Source organism: Spea bombifrons, chromosome 4 (assembly GCF_027358695.1).
Source record: "Spea bombifrons isolate aSpeBom1 chromosome 4, aSpeBom1.2.pri, whole genome shotgun sequence".
Taxonomy (NCBI): Eukaryota; Metazoa; Chordata; class Amphibia; order Anura; family Pelobatidae; genus Spea; species Spea bombifrons.
The window spans coordinates 28,591,427-28,615,221 of NC_071090.1; the positions used below are offsets into that span (position 1 = coordinate 28,591,427).

At 37.9% G+C, this 23,795-nt stretch overlaps 1 protein-coding gene across 2 annotated transcripts in view; it reads left to right on the forward strand.

The window, feature by feature from the left end:
• The first annotated feature begins 4,934 nt into the window (after positions 1-4,934).
• KCTD16 (potassium channel tetramerization domain containing 16) overlaps positions 4,935-23,795 on the forward strand; it is a 130,301-nt gene continuing 111,440 nt past the window's right edge. Inside the window, exons 1-2 of one of the 2 annotated variants that reach the window (XM_053462557.1) lie at positions 4,935-5,427; positions 5,718-6,827. In XM_053462557.1, coding sequence (XP_053318532.1) covers positions 5,996-6,827 — 832 coding nt within the window. In that variant the 5' untranslated portion in view covers positions 4,935-5,427; positions 5,718-5,995. The remainder of the gene's footprint in view (positions 5,428-5,717; positions 6,828-23,795) is intronic. The other variant, XM_053462558.1, reaches the window with a different exon arrangement.

The following is a 23,795-nucleotide window of genomic DNA, read 5'->3' on the forward strand; positions in this document are numbered from 1 at the left end:
AAAGCATGTTTTCAAAGGGAGCCCATTTTCAGCAATAATTTTAGGTTTGTTGGTGAGACAACAGCCTCAATTTCCCACTTGAGGAATGCACAGTGCTTTATTTAGGAGGCTACACTTTTTAGTAATAATTCATTTGTGACACTCGAAAAATGTCGAAAAGAGACAGTTAACTATCCCCGACATTCCTTTTAAAAACAATGCATATTAAAGTACTCTTTGTTTAAAATTGGGGGGGAAATAATGAGGTACTTAACTGAGTTGGAATCTGCAGCCCTGTAGCTGTCCTCTTCTTCTGTGGTCCAAGAATGATTGCTACTCAATGGTGTCTTGAAGCAGCCAATCAGTGATGGGGAAATACTATTGCAATTTCCTGCAGCGTTTGATGCAAGTAAGAATGTGGCTGAACACATTTCCCACATGGAAACTACCTGGGGGTGGGGAAGGGATAAATGTGAATTGGGGATTCTTCAGAACCCCTCTTGGGCATTTGTAAGGGGGACATAAAGGAAATGTAAAGGTACCTCTCAGCTATCCTATGCATAAAAGTGTATATGATAGCTGGAGTGTCCCTTTAATGTTTAATTAACCAAGGGAAGGTAAGAGTGCCCAATATTAAAAGCTCTAGCCAGAGCCCAGCACTGCCGTAAAGCATTTATGGTATCGCTAAACCTTAATTTATCAAATATCCTACATACTCATCAAATCTGAAGATAAAATTCTTAAATAAATTATTAAAATTATTTCTAGAAGCTGGTCAATAAAACTTAACCGACATCTGACACTTCAGGAACCTTAATAGGGATTTGGAAAATCAACTGACCAATCGGTGACATCTGTTGTCACCGATGGTTAATGTACTGGAGATGGTTGGATTTATATGTTGTTTAGAATCACTGATTACAATAACTGGGAACTTGTCAGGTCCCACTAGAGCCCTTCCCCTCCTTGTAGATACCTTGTAGATGGAAGAGGACTCCAGTGAACCTGTGAAGCTCTGGTGCCCTCCATGCCCAAGAGGGTTAAGGTATTGCTGGAAAATAATGCTGGCCACACAAAATATTGACACTTTGGGCCCAATTTGTACTCACTTTTGTTGCCAAGGTTCAGACATTAATGGCTGTGTGTTGAGTTATTTTGAGGGGACAGAAAATGTACACTGTTATACAGGCTGTACACTACTAGCAGAGTGTCATTTCTTCAGTGTTGTCACATGAAAAGATATTATAAAATATTTACAAAAATGTGAGGGTGTACTCACTTTTGTAATATACTGTATATATTTGCCAAAGCATATACTCACCATCAGCACCCTCATTAAGGGGATGTAGACACTCAACCTTAGTTGAACTTTTAGTGGGAACTGTAAGACTGATACTTAGTTTTAATCACTGTGAGTCCATGGCCTGTCTTGGCATTGAGTTGGGCCAACTGGCCCACTTTTGCCTATATGGGAAGGACTGCCTGCTTCCAGTAAATCTTCTGCAGGTGGTGCCTGGTCATTTAATATGATAGCATGTGAAATTGATGCCAACATCAGCCTAATGGTGGGATTTAGGTGCAACGCATAGAAACACTATGGGACTTTTTCACTAAGGCTGGAGTCAACAGAAGAGTTTGCAAGAAAGTTGTGGGTTCAACTTGAATTCACTATGTGTTATAAAGGGCTACCCCTAGCTAAGTTCTCTGTAAGAAAAAGTGAGCTGGCCTTGTATAATGTAATCAATAGTTCAATTGGTCACATGAATTCTAAGGAATATCAGATGTCAATATGCTTTGTACAGTGCCAGTCAAGTTATTATTCACGCTTAAACTCCCTGGGGAAGGCTCTTCTTAACATAAAGTGAAGTCAGGGAGATGACACCACAAACTATCTCATGAGTGAACACACCCTTACAATATCTTGCTAAATGGAACAATGGGAACTTTATACACACAGATGTGAACAAGTGTAGTCCTGTGTTATTTGAATGCACTGTAAAGCAAGAACATAGTGAGGTCCAGCTGGGGGCTACTTGGTGAGTGGGGTCCTTTTCTATGATCAAAATAAAGAAGCAGAGGCTCAGCACTTCAAATGATAAGGTGAGTTTATTTCACACAGGCAACGTTTCGACGCACAGGTCTTTCTCAAGCCTTGCGTCGAAACGTTGCCTGTGTGAAATAAACTCACCTTATCATTTGAAGTGCTGAGCCTCTGCTTCTTTATTTTGGATTTATTGAGGGACTTGGTGGTACCCTGGCTCGTGCACCATTTCACTGCTGAGTGCTGCATTCCAACCTCTCTTTTTGTGTATGCTTTTCTATGATCAGTGACAGCAGAAGCTTCTCCTTTTGTCACATGACAGGGTCAACCAGTAAGAAGCTCCTATTGTTACCATTACCAATTTGAACATTAGGCTTGGCTGAAGCACCATGTGATGGACAAGGTCTAGTTCATAACGTACTATGAACAATTCACTCTTCAGCCTTGCAAAACATCAATGTTATGGCAGATCAATGGGTTTAGTAGACATTTCATATGTTGATTAGTAGACATTTCATGTTTTAATCTTATTCACTATAATAATAAATTACTTGTTGGCTCTTGAATAGCACAGTTAATGTTTGTTTTCTTCACGGTCTATCACTGTTCCTTCTTTGAAACACTCAAACTTCGTTCTTTGTTTATGTTGTGCTGGCTCTTACTCTTCTCTTCATTGTAGATATTACAACTGATAAAGATACAGACAATACAAAAAACAGACAATCTTGTGCATGGAACCAACTAAGCTCCTAAATTATTATCTTCTGAATATAAAATTTTTGCTTTTAATGTGTGCTCTATAATGTGACATTGTAATAAGTAACAGTTACCAGTGAGAACATTAATAATTAGGGTGTTAAAAAATAGCTTTAATTCAGTCCAGCTGTTAAAGTTACTCCTGGGACGTTAAGAAAATGAATTAAAAAGGCGCACATTTTGACCCCCTTATAACCTGATTTTTGCACCAGTACCGTAGAAGGCAGATACAAATATTTAAAGAACTGTGAAATAATAATTAAATTATCATAAATAAGTGTTTTATACTAGCATATATTTATAATGGTAATGAAAATCTATATTAAAAAAATATTTAGTAAGTGTTAAAATTGTATCTGCAGCTTTGCTTAATTAGAACATAGACATAATAGGTTAAAAAAATGAAGACCAAGTAACAATAAAAATAACAGCGTGAAAGTACTGTGTTAATCTTTTAATGCAAGTCATTATCCTATTATGGATTATGTTAACATGTACTAAAATTATATTAAGGCTGTATGTCATTTTTTTTAAAATGTTATTTTGCTAATAAAATGAAATGTACATCCCTTGGGATCTATCACTTAAAATAATCACTATCCTAAACTAGACTTTTTTTGATGTTTCATTGATTAGATAACGACTACACTTTGAAAAAAACTGTTATATGAAAACAGGAAGACTTACAAGGAATAGAATTAAATGCTACAGTGGATATTAGTTTTTTGCAGCCATTGCTAAATGGCTTTCCTCCAGGGACCTGCGATGCCAATCCCTGACCATTATTGTCCCATAATGTGCTACCAATAAAACACTTTCCGTGTTTCCTTAGGGTGATTCATTGCCAGTGTTGCTGACCTCTGGCCCATCTGTGTTCCTGGGCATAGTTGCAGACATGGTTAAGGCCATGTTTAAAAAAAGAATGAGGGCTTGTTAAGCCAGGCAAATTAGCTTTAGAAACATCAATGTAATTGCTTTGCTATCCAAGTTTTTTGGGCTTGTCCATTGCTTTGTACAATAGATGTGAATGCGCTGGACCGTATTCAAATGAGTTACATAATATACCTGTATTCAAGTACACAATTCACGTTCTGCCAGCTTTGATGAAACTCTTATGTGGGGTGGCACCAGAAGTATACAAATAAAATACATTTAGCTTATGATGCCACATTTAAGTACTATGTGACATTAGTAAACAATTGATTTTGTTTACTACTAGGAATGTTCTCAGTATACTTTACTTTTTACATGCCAATGTTTATGAGAGGTTTTGCAGGCTGATGTGTTATTGGTTTCACCTCCCCTTATTGTTTATTGTAAATTTGAGCTATATATATATATATATATATATATATATATATATATATATATATATATATATATATAATTTGCTCTCCATGCATTTTATATGGGTTGCAATAGAGAATAATATGTTGTAATTCCACGTATCCAACACTACTACTTTCACAGCATTTAGCCGTTCAGCACTACTGCTAGTTCCACTAAAGCAGGTTGCTATGATTTTTATAGTATTACAATATGCTTTTGTGATTTTCCACATTAAAATTAGATCTTAGAGTCATCTGGCACTAAATGGGTTAAATGTATGGAGACTTTCAGCTGCAGAAAATAATTACCGGATATATGCTGCAAAGCAACACAATAGATGCTGAGAAATATTGTATCTTGATAAGGCGCCTCCTTCCTATAATAAACCTTTAAATTAAAGCTAGGTTACAACAGGGACAAGTATGTTTAGGTTTCCGTGGATGGGATGGGTGCATACAAAAGTGGGCCACCAATGTTAGTTTGCATTGATAAATCAAGAAGAATAAGAGGAAGCGACAATCCAAATTGCTATAATCTGCAACAAACACAAGCAATTAGAATCAATGTTTGATGTGATCATTTAAATTGAGGTTAATAGGTTAAACTACCCAGGGGAAAAGCAAAACTAAAGCCGTCTTGCACATCAAATGTTCTAGCAATTGATAAACTGCTTAAAGCAAACCTACAATTACATATGCAGCGACTTGCAAATGCAATTTCTGCCACTTGTCTGTGTGAGATTTTTTTTCACAGCTATATTCCTTTAAGATGATGTAATAGTTATTTCCCTGGTTGGTTTCTTCCCTGCACTGCTGAAACAACAGCATCTCTGAACAGCTCTGGGATCTGTGGATCCACCCAGCTCAAAAGCCAGTGTAGGTTTAGCAACCAAGCAGTAAGGCACCAAGAGCTGCTCATCAGCTGCTGCTGCTCTTGCCCTGCTCTCATGTCCTTTTTTTTATCTGCCTTCCTCTTACTATGATAGCCTTTCTGTTTCTCTTAGTAATTGGAGTACCAAATGTTCATGCTGTTCCATGTAGCCTGGTTGCTGTGATTGAGAGTTATTTTTAAGGCATTTAAAAAGCCAGCATCCCATCTGTAGCATTTTTTCCCATCTTACTCATAACCAGCCTGTCTTCTTCTAGAGGGCTTTTTGCTGACCATTCCACCTGGAAATTCATCTCAACAGCTGTTTTGCAAAAGCTGCTAAGTTTCTCCAGACTTCATAACAATATTATTTCAAGAAACTATTTTCAATTTTTTGTTTCCTTTTCTACAAAACTGGACTTCTGTAGCACACAAAAATGGATTACGCAACTCAGGTACAGTAAGTTTATTTTTAGTACTAATTTATTATTATCATTGCCTTTTATTTATTAAGTGCCAACAAATTAATATTGTAGCATTTATTTAAAATTTTTGTAGTCACCATGAATGCTTGGCATATTTATCTACTTTTTACAAGTAGCCTGTTTTACTTTACATGTTGAGCTTCCATATAAACTGTACAATTTATACAAAGGATAGTATTTTAATGTAAATGTATATTGGCTTTTATGTGTTTTTTATGTTAACTGTATTATTTATCTCTTAACTTTTGTATTCCCAACAGATCACAGAATATATGTGAACTGAGTGTGACCTTGTATTTAGGGGCTTCTGTATACACATCTTTTTAAATTGACATTTGTAGCAAGTCATTTTTCAGTCGGCATTGACCTGGAAACTAGAAAGACTAATTTGCTTGTGCATAAGCCTAGTTAATGATTACAGAGCCTCTAGTAAGAAGACAATCTTTGAACTTTTTGCTTTTATATTGCAAATTTGGATTTTTTTAAGGAAAATATTTCATGAGCGGTGTGCAGTTGCTTTTATTTGTCTAAAGGTACAATGGCTCTGAGTGGTAACTGCAGAACTTACGCCCCACCCAGGGATCAAGGGACCATTTTGCAATCCTTTCCCGAGGTGGTTGAATTGAATGTTGGCGGGCAAGTTTACTTCACGCGCCATGCAACTTTGACCAGTATACCACATTCCCTGCTATGGAAAATGTTTACTGCAAAAAGGGACTCTGTGAATGACCTGGCTAAAGATGCCAAGGGAAGATTCTTTATCGATAGAGATGGTTTTCTTTTCCGTTATGTTCTCGATTATCTCAGGGACAGGCAAGTGGTCTTACCAGATCACTTTCCAGAAAAAGGAAGGTTGAAACGTGAAGCTGAATACTTTATGCTCCCAGACTTGGTGAAACTCCTAGCACCTGATGAAGTTAAGCAGAGCCCAGATGATTACTGCCACAGTGACTTTGAGGATGTCTCCCAAGGCAGTGAAACCAGAATATGCCCTTCTTCATCTTTGATGCCTTTAGATAGAAAATGGGGTTTCATCACTATTGGCTATCGAGGATCTTGCACAATGGGTAGAGAAAGTCAAGCGGATGCCAAGTTCCGAAGAGTTCCAAGAATTCTAGTTTGTGGGAGAATATCCCTAGCCAAAGAGGTCTTTGGGGAAACACTAAATGAAAGCAGGGACCCAGACAGAGCTCCAGAAAAGTACACTTCTCGTTTTTATCTTAAGTTCAAACATCTAGAAAGAGCATTTGACATGCTATCAGAGTGTGGATTCCACATGGTAGCCTGCAATTCTTCAGTGACCGCCTCATTTGTTAATCAATACACTGATGACAAGATATGGTCCAGCTACACTGAATATGTTTTCTACAGTAAGTACCAACAAATCTCAAGGTAGCTTTGGCAGAGGGTACAGAGAATGTATTGTATTACCCCCCCCCCCAAAAAAGATGATGTTGTAAGTGACATAGTAAGAAAAAAGTGCATGGGCAATTTAAAAGTGATGCGAAAAGGGATATAGATAATATAAACTGCACCTTCAGGTTATGTCTATGAAAAAAAAACTATGATCTACATAGAGCTACAAACTAAAATACGCAATCACTGCTTTTAAAAGGCGTAGTTTACGATGTCTGCTTACTATCTTGATAATGATGTCAAAACTGCTTTGGCTAGGTGGCACTAGAGACCAGTATACTACCATCTGGAATTGAGTGAAATTGTGAGTCTGGCAATAGATATCCACAGGATGTAATTCTGACACAGTAGCTAAGCATTTAAAGCTAAAAGAAAGGGAATGCTGGGATGGGATTAAAGCAGCTGTGACTCTTTTGATTTGCTCTCGTTTTCCATGTATGGCCCCCTAGAATTGAACCCATAGTTGTTGCTTTTCAACTATTCCAAATGGCTGCTAACATGCATCTGTCAAATAAATACTCTGCCAGCACTGTGATTTTGCTTTTTTTTGTATCGTACAGGGTGGTTGATGGTGTTAATCTTAAAATATAATTTTATAAACAGGCAATAATTGGTTTTAATCACCTCCCAAATGTGATTTAATTTGAATGGCTAAAATCTCTGTTCTAGGCAAATTCGATGATTCATGGCAGCTATTTATAAAATCATCTGCATTCAGATACAGGCTTGTAGCTGGAAAGACCTAATATAGGAAACTGCACATGTTGCCTTGACCGTACAAACTCCCTCTGGACCTTATTCTAATAGTGAAGCACATAGCATATTAATAGGTAATTCATTCCTATGAGCTTACGCTAGTGAGCTTTCTTCTTCCTTCCTTTTTTAAGATGCACCTATGTGTGAAGAGCTGGATTTAAAATTTAAGATCTCCTGTGAGTCTCTTTTTTCACAATGTACGTTTGTTACTACAAGATTAAGTCACATTCCCAAGGTCAGAAGTAGAAAAATTTAATAAAGTTGTATTTCTTTTGAATGGTAGGAGAGGGAACGCTTTACCCGTGTGGGATATAGATATAGGAGCTGAGACTTCTACAAGATTCTGTATGGCTAGCATGGGATGAAGGGAGGTGTTCATACACAGCCATTCAATTGAACGTTTATAGAAAATATATACAGTTTGTGGTCTGAAGGTTGGCCATGTCAGCATTATAGTTTTGTACATATGTTTAGGGGAGAGAGATGCAATTTTCCCCTGGGCTTGCTGATTTAAAGCTTTTGGGCCACTACTTGAAAGTGTTTTATAGCGGTTCAACATAAAGCCACTAAGATATCTACAGGAAGGAGGACTTTAAGTTGAATTTACATGATGGTTGGATCCCTTTTTCTGCACATTCTATAAGTTTTCTATATATTCTCTTTTCTTAATTGTGTTTTGGACATAACTGGATAGTGCACATGGAGCATGCTCTCTGACAAATATGTTTGGGCTGCTTTATTACTGGGACACTGGGCTGATTATCACCAGCTCTCACTTGCTCTCCAAATAACCACAACCAGGGGAAGTTTTCTAATGGGGCTGTACCTGAAGGGTGTCTACAGCACAAAGCATCATTGGTACCATATCAAGCACAGCCTCATATGGGAGGATGGTGAGAAGGGGAAGTATATTCACCACTTGTCTTTTTTTAATTGATTAGTTCATTATGTAAGAGGGCTTTTTTTCATCTGTGCATTTTATAGTGGATAGTCATCATACCTGGGAACTTTTAGGCTTCGGCTACCTAGAGCCCTCTCCTTGTGGGATGCAAGTAAGCAGTGCCGTGGACGGTGGCAGGTAGTCATGCCCATGTGGGTGATCCCGCTGACGCCAATGTCGGTGGGTGATCCCCCAAGAATATGAACCTACATAACAGATACGTTTAAAATTTTACATACGTGTTTGGTATATAGCATCCATTGCACAATTTTTTTTTTAAGAGTAACTCTTGGTTGGAGCTTGTATGCAGGTTCATAGTTTATGGATGTAAAAGCTGACATTTAATACGACAGGAAAAGTGTTGATGAATTAATATTTTTGTATTCATATAAAAGAAAGTAACATTAAAATGAGTGTATTAGATGGAATACTATTTCAACTAAAAGTGATACTGGACAAATGCACTACAAGACATGTTGCAGTTGTTGCTCAATATAAGCTGATATTGGAGTTCAGGGATTTCTGGATATTTCTTGTTTTTTTTTTAAGCTTGAATCAATGGCTCCTCAATGTGCTTGCCAATCAGGGTAGGATTTAAGGATGTCCTTACATGAGGACAAGTGGATCAATCAGTTATCCAAGAGCCATTAACTTCAAATGGAATAGCTTTTAAATGTAAAACCTCAGTCACACATTCCTAAAGATATGAAAGCTTTTTAGCCATACAATCCATTTGTGCTGGTTTGTCATTTCTCAATAATATCTTTAATGAGCCCATTATATTTGAAAATGTGAATACAATGGATTTTTGCTTTTTCGTATGGACAGAGAGATAGATCAATAGATGTTCCAGCTTATATCTGCATCATATAACATAGCACCTACATATATACTCTGATTCTGGGGTAGGCTTTGGTCTATAGATGTGGGTGATTGATGTTATCTCCCCTGTGTGTCCCCCTTTATTGACTTTTAGGAGTGAGCTCTAGCCCTGTGTGTGGGTAGTCTCACATCCATAACCTTGCTCAGCTATGGTGTCTTCCACATCTCTGGGGAATTCTCTGGTATCCACATCTAGTCAGTTTACATACCAAGGTATCTGTATATGTTTTATTTATGAAAACATTGTAATTTTAGTTTTTGACATGACGTTACATAATTTCCCTATTAAGCCCTCATAGAATTCACTGGGAATACCTCTCATAACAGAATTTGTTCAGAAAATAAAACAGCTAATCATGCAACGTGATCTATATGAAAATTCTATAATCAGCATTAGTCTAAGCTATTGATAGCATGTGCTGCTAATAGTCCTTGGTTTACTGTGTTGTCTCAGAGGATTTAACTCATATTCTGTTACTTGTAATCAATTACGGATGCCTTTTGTCTCTTACATGCAGTTAAGTAGAAAGATCTCAAAAGAAGTGCTTTCATTAAGTTTACAGGAGTGTTGTTCATTTAAGCCCACTGACCTCACTGTGCATTATGAATCGTTAACGTGAGTTCCCCTATAAGAAGTACTCAGCTGGCCATAATGTATAGGTTGATAAGATCTAAAATTATATATGCATAACCCAGCCCTTCATGCTGGAAACACCCATGTTTTGAGCCACTGTATTATAATCTCCCTCTCCCTCTCCTTCTCCCTCTCCCACATTGAATTCTGTGGTTTTACATATCACCATATTTGCTGGTGTGCTCGGGATCATTGTCCTCTTGCAAGACCGAATTTCGGCCAAACTTTAGCTGCTGGACGGATACTTTGGTATATGGTTTACTCAATGACTGCAATGTTCCTAGGTCCCGTGGCTGCAAAACAAGCCCAAATCATCACCCCTCCACCTCTGTGCTTCAAACTTGGTATGAGGTGTTTCTGCTAATATGCTGTATTTGGTTTTCGCCAAATGCGGCGCTGTGCATTATGGCCAAACATCTCGTCTATCGAAAGGACATTTTTCAAGTTTGGTGGTTTGTTCTGATGCAACTTATACTTATTCAATCTTTCAACATACTTATTCAATCTTTTTCTAATTGTACTGTCATGAACTTTAACATTTAACATGCTAACGGAGGCCTGTAGAGTCTGAGATGGATGGATGGATGCAATTTCCCTGAGCATTGCATGGTCACACTTGCTGATGATCAATTAATCAAGGGCATATGATTAGCAGCACCTGTCTGCTACTTAGCATCTTAGTTCTGATGGAAGCAGTAAGCATGTACTTTGTTTTTCACACATGGCTTCTCCATTTTGGCTTTATTTTTGTTGAATAAATCCTGACACGGTTTACTATTTCATGTGTTGTTGTTCATCTGAGGTTGTATTTACCTAATTTTTACCTGCTATGAAACAGTTGACTGTTATTATGCCCTGATATATACACATACTAATCTCCATATGTTGTGCATATCACATTATCTGATTTAACAAACTTGAGTGAACCTGGTGAACTTGAGAGTATGTTCTAGATTGCATGTCATCTGTGAGGGATAAACATTTCATGTGGTGCCAGTTTAGCATGGATGCCTTTTTTAATTGGTTACTTTACAATACAAAACAGCCTCATAATTGCATCATAGCAATGTATATATAGTTTGTGTCGTGTTTTGCCCTTAGTGAGCTGTGTTCAGTGTGGAGCTGTATGATAAATTGCATGGAGCTTGCCTTTTAAGTCTAACACTGAAATATGACTTACATCATGAAATAAACATTAATGTGTCAGTGACAGTGAAACTGGTTGAGTGCTTCCATTTTATTGAATTTCCAATATACTGTTGCTACCCGAGCAGTATTTCATGAGATGGATAGAACAGTGATGCTTAGTTACTGGTGCATATTACCTCTTGCTTATCATAGCAATGTTTTCAGCGATTACTGGCAGGAATAAAGATAATCTCTATCAGTGCTATCTTTCTTGTTGTGGGTTTAGTAGCAAGTCTTTTGGATTCATTTAGATATGTGGGATCTTTTGAAAATAAAGTAACATGTAGGACCATAATAAAAATTATACAAGAATGGAACAAATCTGTTGCAAAGTTCAATATATGACCCAGACTAATTTCCAGCAGCCCAGGGGTTCTACTTTTGTAGTCGTAAAAATGTGTAAAAAGAATTATTTCATTCTATAGGGTTTTGCTATTCTTTATAATTATTGTTACTTTATTTTTACTTCAGTATTACTATTGTCATAATATCCCATATTTAGCCTTTACTTATTTAACATTCAATCATTTTTAATCATGTATAATCTGTTAATTAAAAAAAGTTACATATCTGATTTCCTGGCAGTTTGGCTGAATGTGACATCACTGGGTGATGAACAGTTGACCTGCATTACTTTCTTTGCCTTGCCTTGTACATTGTACTTAAACAATGATTTAAATTGATTTGATCTGTCAGTTGCCAAATCCTAGCATCAATATGTATATCTGGGTGAGGTGATAAATACAACTTCATAACCCAATCAAATCAATTTAAATCATGGTTTTTACATGTAAATACTTATTCTTGCTGGAAGTTTTAATCTTTCATATCTGCAACCAGATGAACAACTCATATTTAGAATAACGTCCTGTCAAATTAGTAAAACAGCTATATCAGAAATTATTTTAGTTTAATAGGTAAATCACTCCTATTTTTGAGAACTACCTAAATTGTTTTATTTAACGAAAACAAAAACATTATATAGCATACATATTCTTGTATGTGCTTAAACATCAATGCTTATTAACTGAAGGTATTAAACCAAATATGGTTAAAAAAAAAAAAAAAAAAGAAGCTCCAATTCCATTGATGGCTGCTGCATTACTAACCACATTTTAGGCTTTCCATTACAGCTTTCTTTAAAGTTAATGCAGCCCTGGGCAAGCCTCTGGGTGTGGACATTCATATGTTTCCCATGTACCACCATATTTTTGGTTGCTTTCTTTCTCTCCCTACTGTATTTGTACCACTTTCCCAATCACATAGTACCTTCTTTTTCCCTCCCCTCTGAGTCCCATTTGCATTTTCTTCTTAACTTAGGAACAAGAGTATACTGCTGTGTACCTCTGCAGAATGAATGAGCTCTGAGCAGTTGCCTTTTTGTAACCCCGTTGTATAGGTGGGCTGCTGTGGCCTGTGGAGGAGCACTTTTCAGGGTGCCTTAGGCGGTTACCTATTTCATTGTTTCACAGTCCACCGAACATGCACATGTGCAAGTGCAGCAGGACTCAGAATTAAACCCATTTACCAAAATAGTCGAATGTTGGGAAAATATTTTTGACACTATATCTCATTTAGCAGGGAAACAGATAGATAAGTTACCTACCAGAGCATTCTTACTCCAAGATTGGGAGCTGATCTCGACAAAACAAAAAACTATAATAGATCATGTGATTCTAGCAATGTTAGTAGTTATTGCCAGGAATTGGAGGCAGAAAAAAGATAATCTCTTCGAAACATGTTAAAAATCAGATTCTCAGTCAGAAAAAATATGGAATATGGCTATTATAGACCCAATGGACTCATGTAAAAATATTGGGAAATATGGGGAAGATTCACTCTGTAATCATTTATAGTAGAGGAGATAGGGATCAACCCACTTCGGAAGAATATATTTATGAATAATCTTATACCTTATATGTTGTCTGTAACATTGCCTTTGTTATTAGTATTTGTTAAAGTGTATATATAGATATTTTGTAGCTAGACTCAGATTAAGACGAGTCTTAAAGATTATTATATACAAAATAGAACTATAGTCGTACAGCAATATACAAAAGATCCCGTAATTGTCTTGTAAATTGTCTTTTTATGTTTTTATGTATTATATTTAAAATAATACAAATAAATGCATTTAAAAAACAAATTAAACCCATATGCTGATGGTAAGGACTTAAAAAGTTTGAGCCAAGTCGGTCTGCTGAGTATTTTACATAGAAATACTCAACAGATCATGGGCAGACTGGGGGAACTATTGTGTCAACATAAACAAGTTTACATTGCTACATTTAATCATAGGCATTAACTGTATATCAATATCTTCCTTTAATTCCCTAACTATGATTCCTATTTCAAAGTTACATGAATATTGTTGTTTTCCCTACGCACAAGATACATTATTTTTTATTGTCTATATAATATTATAAGATCCTGGCATAATTTCTATGAGTGTGGACATATTGAGATCATGGCATATCATTAGACATTTTTAATGAATATTCTTTTTTTTGTTAAATACAGATGGATGGCAGTTCCTTAAAATGTGTATTTTAAACAAAACCCAAATAAGTCTTAAAACTTGGTTTGTTAAATGCAGTGTTTTTGTTATAGGTTTGTAGGCATATTAACTCTGGTTGAAACAGACTTCTGCATTATCTTATATAGTGGGCAAGCCAGCAAAAGCAAGACACGGGCCAAATGCTAGCCTGGCTATAAAACAATATGATATGATACCATATAATTGAAGTCTGGCCCTTCCCTTAGGAGAGACACATTTGAAACTTAACACAAATTCCCCCCAAAATAGGATTTTGTAATACAAAAACAACAAAGTAATTATGCAATTCATGAGTAGCATCAGACTAGTATTATATAGAGCAACGTCTGCACTGCGAGCAAGGTTTTTATTTGATTTTTTTTACATATAGAAATCTCTAGTTATAATTCAATTATTTCATATGAAATTGTAATAGACTGACTGATCCTAATGTAACTTTTATATTTCTTAGTTGCTATGGCAGCAAAATGTAGATCATTATGTAGTTAACTATTAATTTGATTGCTAAGAGAGTCAGCTTACTAACACAGCCATAAACAAGAAACATTTATATTATTGGAAATTTTTTTATAAACACAAATGCAGTTTTTGTCCATGGTGGGGCATTAAGAAAATATGAACATGTTTCTGTTCAGGGGAACAACAAAAGGAATAATCTGTACCGTTTGGCAAGGGGTACAGCAAAGCTCAACTTACATCATGAGTGACAAATAAGTCACAAAGAAATCGATCAACCAAAAGGAGAGATAGCAGGAGAGTTGTGTTTCAACGTCTTGACTTACGTTATTGGTCCCCCTTCCCACCAGCCCCATCCTTTTGTTGTGACATTTTAACATATACTTTCCTGCAGAATATAGTCAGTAAAGTTGATTTTTTAAGAACTTGATCAGATGTGCTCGGAGTAATTACCGTATTGGCTCGAATATAGGCCGCACTTTTTTCCCCCACTTTAAGTTTTTAAAGTGGGGGTGCGGCCTATATTCGGGGTCTAGCGCCCGACGCCCGGGACATGCAGTCCCGGGCGCCGGGAAGGCAGCGGGGTTAAGATACAGATCCCCCGCAGCGGTGCAGGGGACCTGCATCCTTCTCCCCGATACGCTCAGACAGCCTCCCCTGCCAGCACTTCCCACGGGGGGGGTGCCGGCACGGGAGGTTATCTAAGCGTTTTACCTCTGCCCACCCCCGACTTACCGGAGCAGACTCCCGGGTGTCTTGCGGGGCCGGCGGGAGACATTTACGCAATACGCAAATGCAACTTCCGGTAACGGTACCGGAAGTTGCATACGCGTATTGCGTAGATGTCCCTCGCCGGCCCTGAAGACACCCGGGAGTCTGCTCCGGTAAGTCGAGGAGGGGGGGCAGAGGAGGACAGCGGCAGCGGATCGCGGGGAGGGGCGGCAGCGGATCGCGGGGAGGGGCGGCAGCGGATCGCGGGGAGGGGCGGCAGCGGATCGCGGGGAGGGAGGGCAGCGGATCGCGGGGAGGGAGGGCAGCGGATCGCGGGGAGGGAGGGCAGCGGATCTCGGGGAGGGAGGGCAGCGGATCTCGGGGAGGGAGGGCAGCGTATCGCGGGGAGGGAGGACAGCGGCAGCGTATCGCGGGGAGGGAGGACAGCGGCAGCGTATCTCGGGGAGGGAGGACAGTGGCAGCATATCTCGGGGGGGGAGGACAGTGGCAGCATGTTTTTTTTGGTGCTTTTTTAAAGAAAAAAAACTTTTTCTTTAAAAAAGCACCAAACTTTTAGGGTGCGGCCTATATACGGGGGCGGCCTATATCCGAGCCAATACGGTAAGTTGTTAAAAATCACATTTTTGAAAAGAAAGAGGCATGAGTCCAAAATATCTCTGCTAGGAAGCTCACTGCCCCACTACTGTGCAACCTCGGTCACCACAAGAAATGCTCCCATGCCTTATGTTGGGTGCTGTAGTCATATTCTCCTTTTGCTCAGACCTCCCTGCTGCATATGTATGGGTTAATTAATAGTGCCTCAATTGCTGAGCATTGGAAATGGACATCATAACCTGGTACTCAGGATCATTAGGCTGTGCAGAGAGCCAGGGTGTGTGATATGCAGATTAAGAGGTACAGTGTCCTGAAATGACCTGCCAAAAATTGATGCTTCACCCTGTGAGCTTATTCCTTTGAGCCCCTGATCCTGATTCAATTCTGGGCAATTAGCAAGGTCAGTAAGGGCCCTGAGTTAAAAAAAAAATACAGGCAGTTAAGGAATCCTTACTAGCTAAACCAGGAGTGCTCAGTCACCAGTTAGTCCAGTCTGTGTAAAACGCTTTAGATTGTGTAGTAGGCATGTTACCTAGCTTATAATGTATTTTCTTAATTCTGCCTGTATATAATTCCACCTATTTCCTTGTCATGTTATTCTTTTTAGACTGATTGGGATTGGTCTTTAGCTTCCATACCAACCATAGGGTTTCTAAATCACATGATATAGATATCATGTAGTATAAATGTTTGACATTTTGAAAAATGCTGGATCTTGAGAATGCAGAAAATATACTGAATACACTGATAAGGCATTGTTAATTACCTTCCTTTAACATGTTTTATTTAATGATTTTTAGAAGTATGGAACCATTTAACCGAAGGTTGTTCATATAGAACCTTGGCACACCCACGTTTTTAATTATACGCAAAGCCAAATCAATCTTACTTTAATTAGCAACAAGGATACTTTGCAGTCTTCACATCTTTTCATGCAGCCTTCATTTTTTCCTTCAGAAAGAAGTTGTATATTAGTGTATTAAGCCAGTGTTTGAATATTCTCGGTGCCAAGATAATAAATGGGGTTACTAAATACTTTTTAAGGGAAAATAAAAACATATTTTTATGTTCTTCAACATATTTTTTTGTTCTTCTTTAAGTTTTTCTGTAGCCTGAATTTTTAAATCTGTCCAACTGACAGCTTGGTTTTTATTAGGTTTCTAGTGGGATATTACATCTTATGTGCTATTATAATTATTTAATTAGTAACTGCCAACTGTGTTTATATAAGCAGTAATTCATCAAGCTGTTGCATGTATGTTAATGAATTATAACCAATGGAGGTTCTAAAAACCAATCGACTATCTTCATCATTGTACATCCTTAGCTGAATTGGCATTGAAACCCCCCTCCCCACAAATGTTAATTAAAATCACCCTCTTTATTGGTCATCGGTACCTGTTTAGACCTCAAAAGCTGTATAATTCTTGGGTGTTGGATGTGTATTACTCATGCATGTTGCTTTATTGGCAAATTATGATTTTGGTATAATACACAAGCTTTGATGAATGTTGATAAATTTACATATTTGCATTAAGAATATTTTTTATGGACTACACAAAGTATCGGTAATAGAGATATTTTGAAAGCTACTTAGAGTTAAACAATGTCTCCAAATCTGAATAATATGATAAGGTGCAGGATTAAATAGGTATGTTGCAATAAATCCAATTGTATTGATGCCAAACAGGCTTCTAGCTTATGCTATTTGTTACAAATTAAGAAACAAAAACACATCATGTCAATACATCATGGGCCATATTAGCATTCTGCTCTTATGATTTCCCATGGGTGTCAGTGGGTTTCGCTCTACCACTTAATCAGTCAGGCATTTGTTCTTAAAGTAGTTAAAATCATTGTTACATTCAACAATACTTTCTGTACATCACAGAAGCAGAAAATGATTCTTAAAGCATTCAGCAGATTCTTAGGATCTAGTAAACTGCAATCTCTGAGTTTAGATCCCAATGTTGAATGGATTAGGCAGTGGCTGAGTGACAGACAACATTGTAGTCAATGGAGTATATTCAGAGCAAGGTCTTGTTAGCAGTGTGGTACCTCAGGGATCTGTACTTGGACAGTACATTCTGTTCTTAGTATTTCTATTAGTGATATTGCAGAAGGTAAGGTATGTCTTTTTGCTGATGACACAAAAATGCAATAGAGCAGCGGGAAATGCTAGCAGAATGCTTGGTTGTATATGGAGAGGTATTTGCAGTAGAAAGAGGGAAGCACTCAAGCCGTTGTACAGAGAACTGGTGAGACCTCACTTGGAGTATTGTGTACAGTACTGGAAACCGTATCTCCAGGAGGATATAAATATGCTGGAGATAATTCAGAGAAGGGCTACTAAAATGGTTCACGGATGGCAGGATAATCCTTACCAGGAAAAGTTAAAAGATCTTGACATATATAGCTTGGAAGAAATATGAGACAGTGGGATGTGATAGATTTTAACTACATAAAGGGAATCAACACGGTAAATGAGTATATTTAAAAGAAGAAAAACTACCACAGCAAAAGGACTTAAAAAGGTCTTAAGTTAAACGGTCAAAGCGTTAAAAGTAATATCAGGGATATAAATTTTATGATGGGTAGTGGACACATGGACTATCTTTCCAGTGGTAGGGATTAATACAGTGAACAAGTTCAAGTATGCATGGGATAGGCATACGTCTATCCTAGATATAAGATAAGGCCAGGGACTATGGAAGGTATTTAGAAATTGGGCTCACTGGATAGTCTGAATGGTTCCTATCAGGGGTGTATCCAGAGTATTTGGCACCTGGGGCGGATCTTGTATGTGGCACACCCCCACAAACACTTTAAAACTGCATAGCTTCTATCGTTATATACTGGCGCAGACATTGAAGGTGGTACAGCATTACTGTTATCATTATATACTGAGGCAGACATTGACGGTGGTACAGCATAACACCTACCACTATATACTGAGGCAGACATTGACGGTGCTACAGCATAACACCTACCACTATATACTGAGGCAGACATTGACGGTAGTACAGCATAACACCTATCACTATATACTGAGGCAGACATTGATGGTGGTACAGCATAACTGTTATCATTATATACTAAGGCAGACATTGACGGTGGTACAGCATAACACCTATCACTATATACTGAGGCAGACATTGACAGTGGTACAGCATAACTGTTATCATTATATACTAAGGCAGACATTGACGGGGTACATCATAACACCTATCACTATATACTGAGGCAGACATTGATGGTTGTACAGCATAACACCTATCACCATATACTAAGGCAGACATTGCCAGTGGGTACAGCATAACACCTAACACTATATACTGAGGCAGACAATGGTGGTGGTACAGCATAACACCTAAAACTATATACTGAGGCAGACATTGACGGGGTACAGCATTACACCTATCACTATATACTGAGGCAGACATTGACAGTGGTACAGCATAACACCTATCACTATATACTGAGGCAGACAATGACTGTGGTACAGCATAACACCTAACACTATATACCGAGGCAGACATTGACGGTGGTACAGCGTAATCCCTATCACTATACATTGAGCCAGACATTGACAATAGTGCAGCATAACTCCTATCACTATCTACTAAGCCAAATATTGATGTGGTGTGGGCCTACCACTTCATTGTCTGGCTTAGGGATGCACCGAAACGAAAATTCTGGACTGAAACCGAAAATGCAGCATTTAGCTGTCCGAAACCGTATATGACCCCCACCATAAAAAAAATCTCACACTTTTATTTAAAGTAAGTAACGCACCAAAATAGGAAATAAAAATGCAATAACAATATTAATATATAATATATATATATATATATATATATATATATATATATGATAACAGCAATCACACTCCTATCATGCCCAGGCATACCCAGATTCCAGCATGTACTACCTGACTTGACATGTTAGGAGTGTGATTGCTAACAGCAATCACACTCCTATCGTGTCCAGGTTCTAGCATGTACTGGTTGCCTGGGCATGATAGGAGTGTGATTGCTGTTAGCAATCACATATATATATATTAAAATTGTTATTATTATTGTTCACATGTGAACTCAGCACTGGAGGCGTAGAATCAGACATACAAATCCCGTATTTGCAGGTATACAATAATAATGTATGGAAACATAGCAAGAGATAAAACTACAGGCATAGATCATAGGTTGCGCAACCCAAAGCCAGCCCTGGCGTCCACACTGCCCACATAGAACCTGACCAGCACCCAGATTACACACATAGGACTTACCATCTTTGTTCCCAAACAGCCCAGCATGAGTCAACTTTGTCCCCAAACAACCCGGCCCGTGCCATCTCTGTCCCATAAACACCCTGCCTGTGTCATCTTGGTCCCCGAGGCTCAAACATCCTGCTTGTGCCATCTTTGCCTTTCCACAAATCAATTATACATCTATCATACATACAAACACTTTCACAGTCCCTCACTAATTCACACTTTCATTCACATAATTCACACAATCATTTATTCTCTCACTCAAATTCACACAAATTTACTCACTATCTACCCCTTCTCACTATCTACCCCATCTCACTATCTACGCCTCTCCCTCCCTTCTCACTATCTACCCTCTCTCCCCCCTCTCTAACTATTTACCCCCTCTCCCTCCCCTCTAAATATCTACCCCATTCCCTCCCTTCACACTATCTACCCACCTCTATCTACCCCCTCTATCTACCCCTTTCCCTCCCTTCTCAATATCTACCCCCTCCCTCCTTTCTAACTATCTACTCCCTCCCCCTCCCTTCTCACTATCTACCCCCTCTCCCTCCCTTCTCACTATCTACCCCCTCTCCTTCCCTTCTCACTATCTACCCCCTCTCCCTCATTTCTCACTGTCTACCCTCTCCCCCTTTGTAGTTAAAGGTTTTGGACTTACCATCAAGAAGTCCTGGGGAGGGAGTGTGACGCCTCCATCTTCCTGCTCTGCCGCTGCTTCACGGCATGTCATGCCTCACTCAGCATGACATGCCGGCGCCGCAATGGAGTTAGAGGCCTCGCGAAGGAGACTGAGGGGCGCCGAGCGGTTGCTAGGCACCCCTCTCCTCCGCGTAAAAAAAAGTCCGGGACATGTGGTCACCCGAGCCCGTGGCACCCCCCTGATGAGCAGCACCCGGGGTGGACCGCCCCCCCCCAGGTACGCTACTGGTTCCTATATACCTATACATTCTGTTTCTAGTGGTTTGAATACTTTGTATAATGCACCAATTTGTAAGTACATTTTTTGCACACACGGAGAGATCCAGTAACTAGGGAGTTTATTACAGCACAGCTTACCAACTATCCCCTTACAAGGCTTTCCAGACACACACATACTGTTCAGTCATACACTTGATTTATGGGGATCCAAATTCCCTTTAAGCTTATACATTCATTTAATATAAACACTGAATAAGGAATTCATACATTTGAAAAAATATAATTCATAATCAAGTAAGCTACAGAAATGTGGAAGAAATAAATGAATTTAATGAGAAAGGAATAAGAGGCATAAGTAATCCTTCAGAGGTCACTAGGATTGCATTATTTGAAGCTGAATTGTGATTATAAATTATTTATATGTTAAATACATTTTAAAATAAGACACTCCAGCAGCTGTACATGGTTTAGAATACGAGGTATGACTGGCAGTGCAGAGGTAATATTCTGACAAAGGTCTTCTTCCGCAGCCACCCAATCCTTGAAAGTGTGATCTCCAGATTCTGTAAGGCTACTAGGACTTTGTTGAGTTCTTATAGAGGTCTTATAGAGTGGGTAATTCGGATACTTGGTTTATACCAGGCATGCAAATGAAAGGGCATGGAAATGTGCTACCACATATGTTGATACAACTGTGCACACTTACATCGCCACAACTAAACAATAATGCAAATAGCATTGCAATTATGAGTTGTTGACTACATTCAGCAGCATCTGCCCAAGAGAAGGCATGCCAACGAGTAGATGCCACTGGCAGGCACACAAACAGATGATAACCCAAACGGCAAATTTGACTACTCAGAAATTTAGAAGTAGTATATATATATATATATATATATACACATACATAAGCTGTTCTCATGCATATTTTTTTTCCTTTTTAATGAAATTCAATCTCTTTGCTGCAGATATAACATTTGTTACGATGGAAAATTGCTATATTTACTGAAATACAATAAGTAATTTAACAGGCATCATTTTTATGTGTGACCAATTTCACACAGCCACCTTTAAATCATTCTTTAATTTAAAGATATTGATTTTGAAATATCTTGGGAATGAATTGATCAGCATAAATGTAATGCACCATAAAAAATCCATACATATATCTATACACACATATGCATAGAAAGTACTCTCACCAACACATTCTTTTTATTTATTAACTTCAATTAAACAAAAATATGCGTACAATGGAGTAGCAACTCTACCTTTAAATGGGCAGGAAGAGGATTAGACAATCATTTGAACTATACGTAAAGCACACTACGAGATGATTCTGGGGGCTAGTTTTCTTCAGTAATGAAACCAAGGACACAATCAAAGGTCTTGTTAAAAAATGCAAAACTCTGTTTTCTAATTATATTACACACACATATATGTAAAGCAAAAAATGAATATATATATATATATATATATATATATATATATATATATATATATATAATACCAACATTTAATGCCTGGTAAGTTTACAAAAAAATCTGTCACTTCAGTTCTAACTAAACTTATATAATCATGTTATAGAATAAATTAAGCAATATATGTATGTATTAAAACCCGCATAATGAGTATACCATTAGGAAAGATTTGTTAACTACCTGTTTTTAAAATTTGTATGATTATTCCTGCCCGTTGTATTACTTTTTACCTGTAGTTCCTGATTGCTGTTGATTTGCCCAGGCAGCCTTTGTATAGAGGTGAAGATAAGGACAAGAATTTCAAGACAGATAATTGATTTGATAATGCTGGCTGTGCTACTGGCTGCAAGCGATCTCTGCTTCCATGTGGCTAAATTTTAAATATGTCGAAAATAGTTAGACTAATTGAAACATTATAGATTGTTTTATCTAATACATTTTCTTATGCTAATCTTATGTGATGGGGGCAGCAACCCTTAAATGGTGGAATGGCGATGCTAACAGGTTATTATGACTTTAATTGTCAGGCTGCCAGTAGCCAAAATGATATAACATTAATTAGCTGCAGGTTATTCCAACCTGATGCATGCTGCAAATACACGCACTAAGTAGAACATATGGGAGGTCTGCTGTACTTTATAGACAGAGACTGATAAATGGGAATGTTAGTCTCACTGAGATGAGGCACAGCGTGGTTTGTCTTTACAGACTTGCAAAGGATCACTCTCCTAAATATTTAGTTTGTGCTAAAAACCTCCAGCTGTGGGAAATCAAATGATTGAAAGGTGCGCATATCCGTTTCCACATACAAATTAGTACTGAGAACAGTGCAGTGCAATTGTTTATTCATAGGACAGATTTGCTAAGCTTCTATTATTCTCCATTCATGCCGTAATAACACTAATAAGTAGTAACATGGTTATTTGAAAATCTGCAGTGATGCCACCGTGACGTGAAAAAAAAGAAACGTAAAAAAATGATTAGTAATAATGTGTTTTGAAGATAAAAAAAAACGGTGTCGAAAGTGTATTGAAGGTGCGGTTCCACTTAATTGAGCTCTCTAGCATGTTAAGCAAATAAACACAGCAGATCTTTCATATTATATTTCCTCTGAACTGTAAATCAGATAAAAACAACACATTTTGAGATTTTTTAATTTTCTATACAAGCACTACCTCCCTATAATAAAAGGGACAATTCCACCAATAATATACATTCTTTACCTGTAAGACACTTACTTAAATAAGGCACTGTTACTTCAGAGGTACGGTGTATGGTCCTTCCTTTGTTCTCTCACATTCGTGACAGTTTTCTGTCTGCTTTAAACAACCAATCACTATCAGGAAGATATTCCCGTTTAAATATATCAATGTACTTGCAAAGGAGAAATGTAAAGGTGATATTCGGCTATCGTGTGTACTAAAATGCATATGATGGTTGGAGTGTCACATTAAGCATCCTCTGAAAAAATGTGATGCAAACGTTTACAAGTCAAAATTATTTCTTTG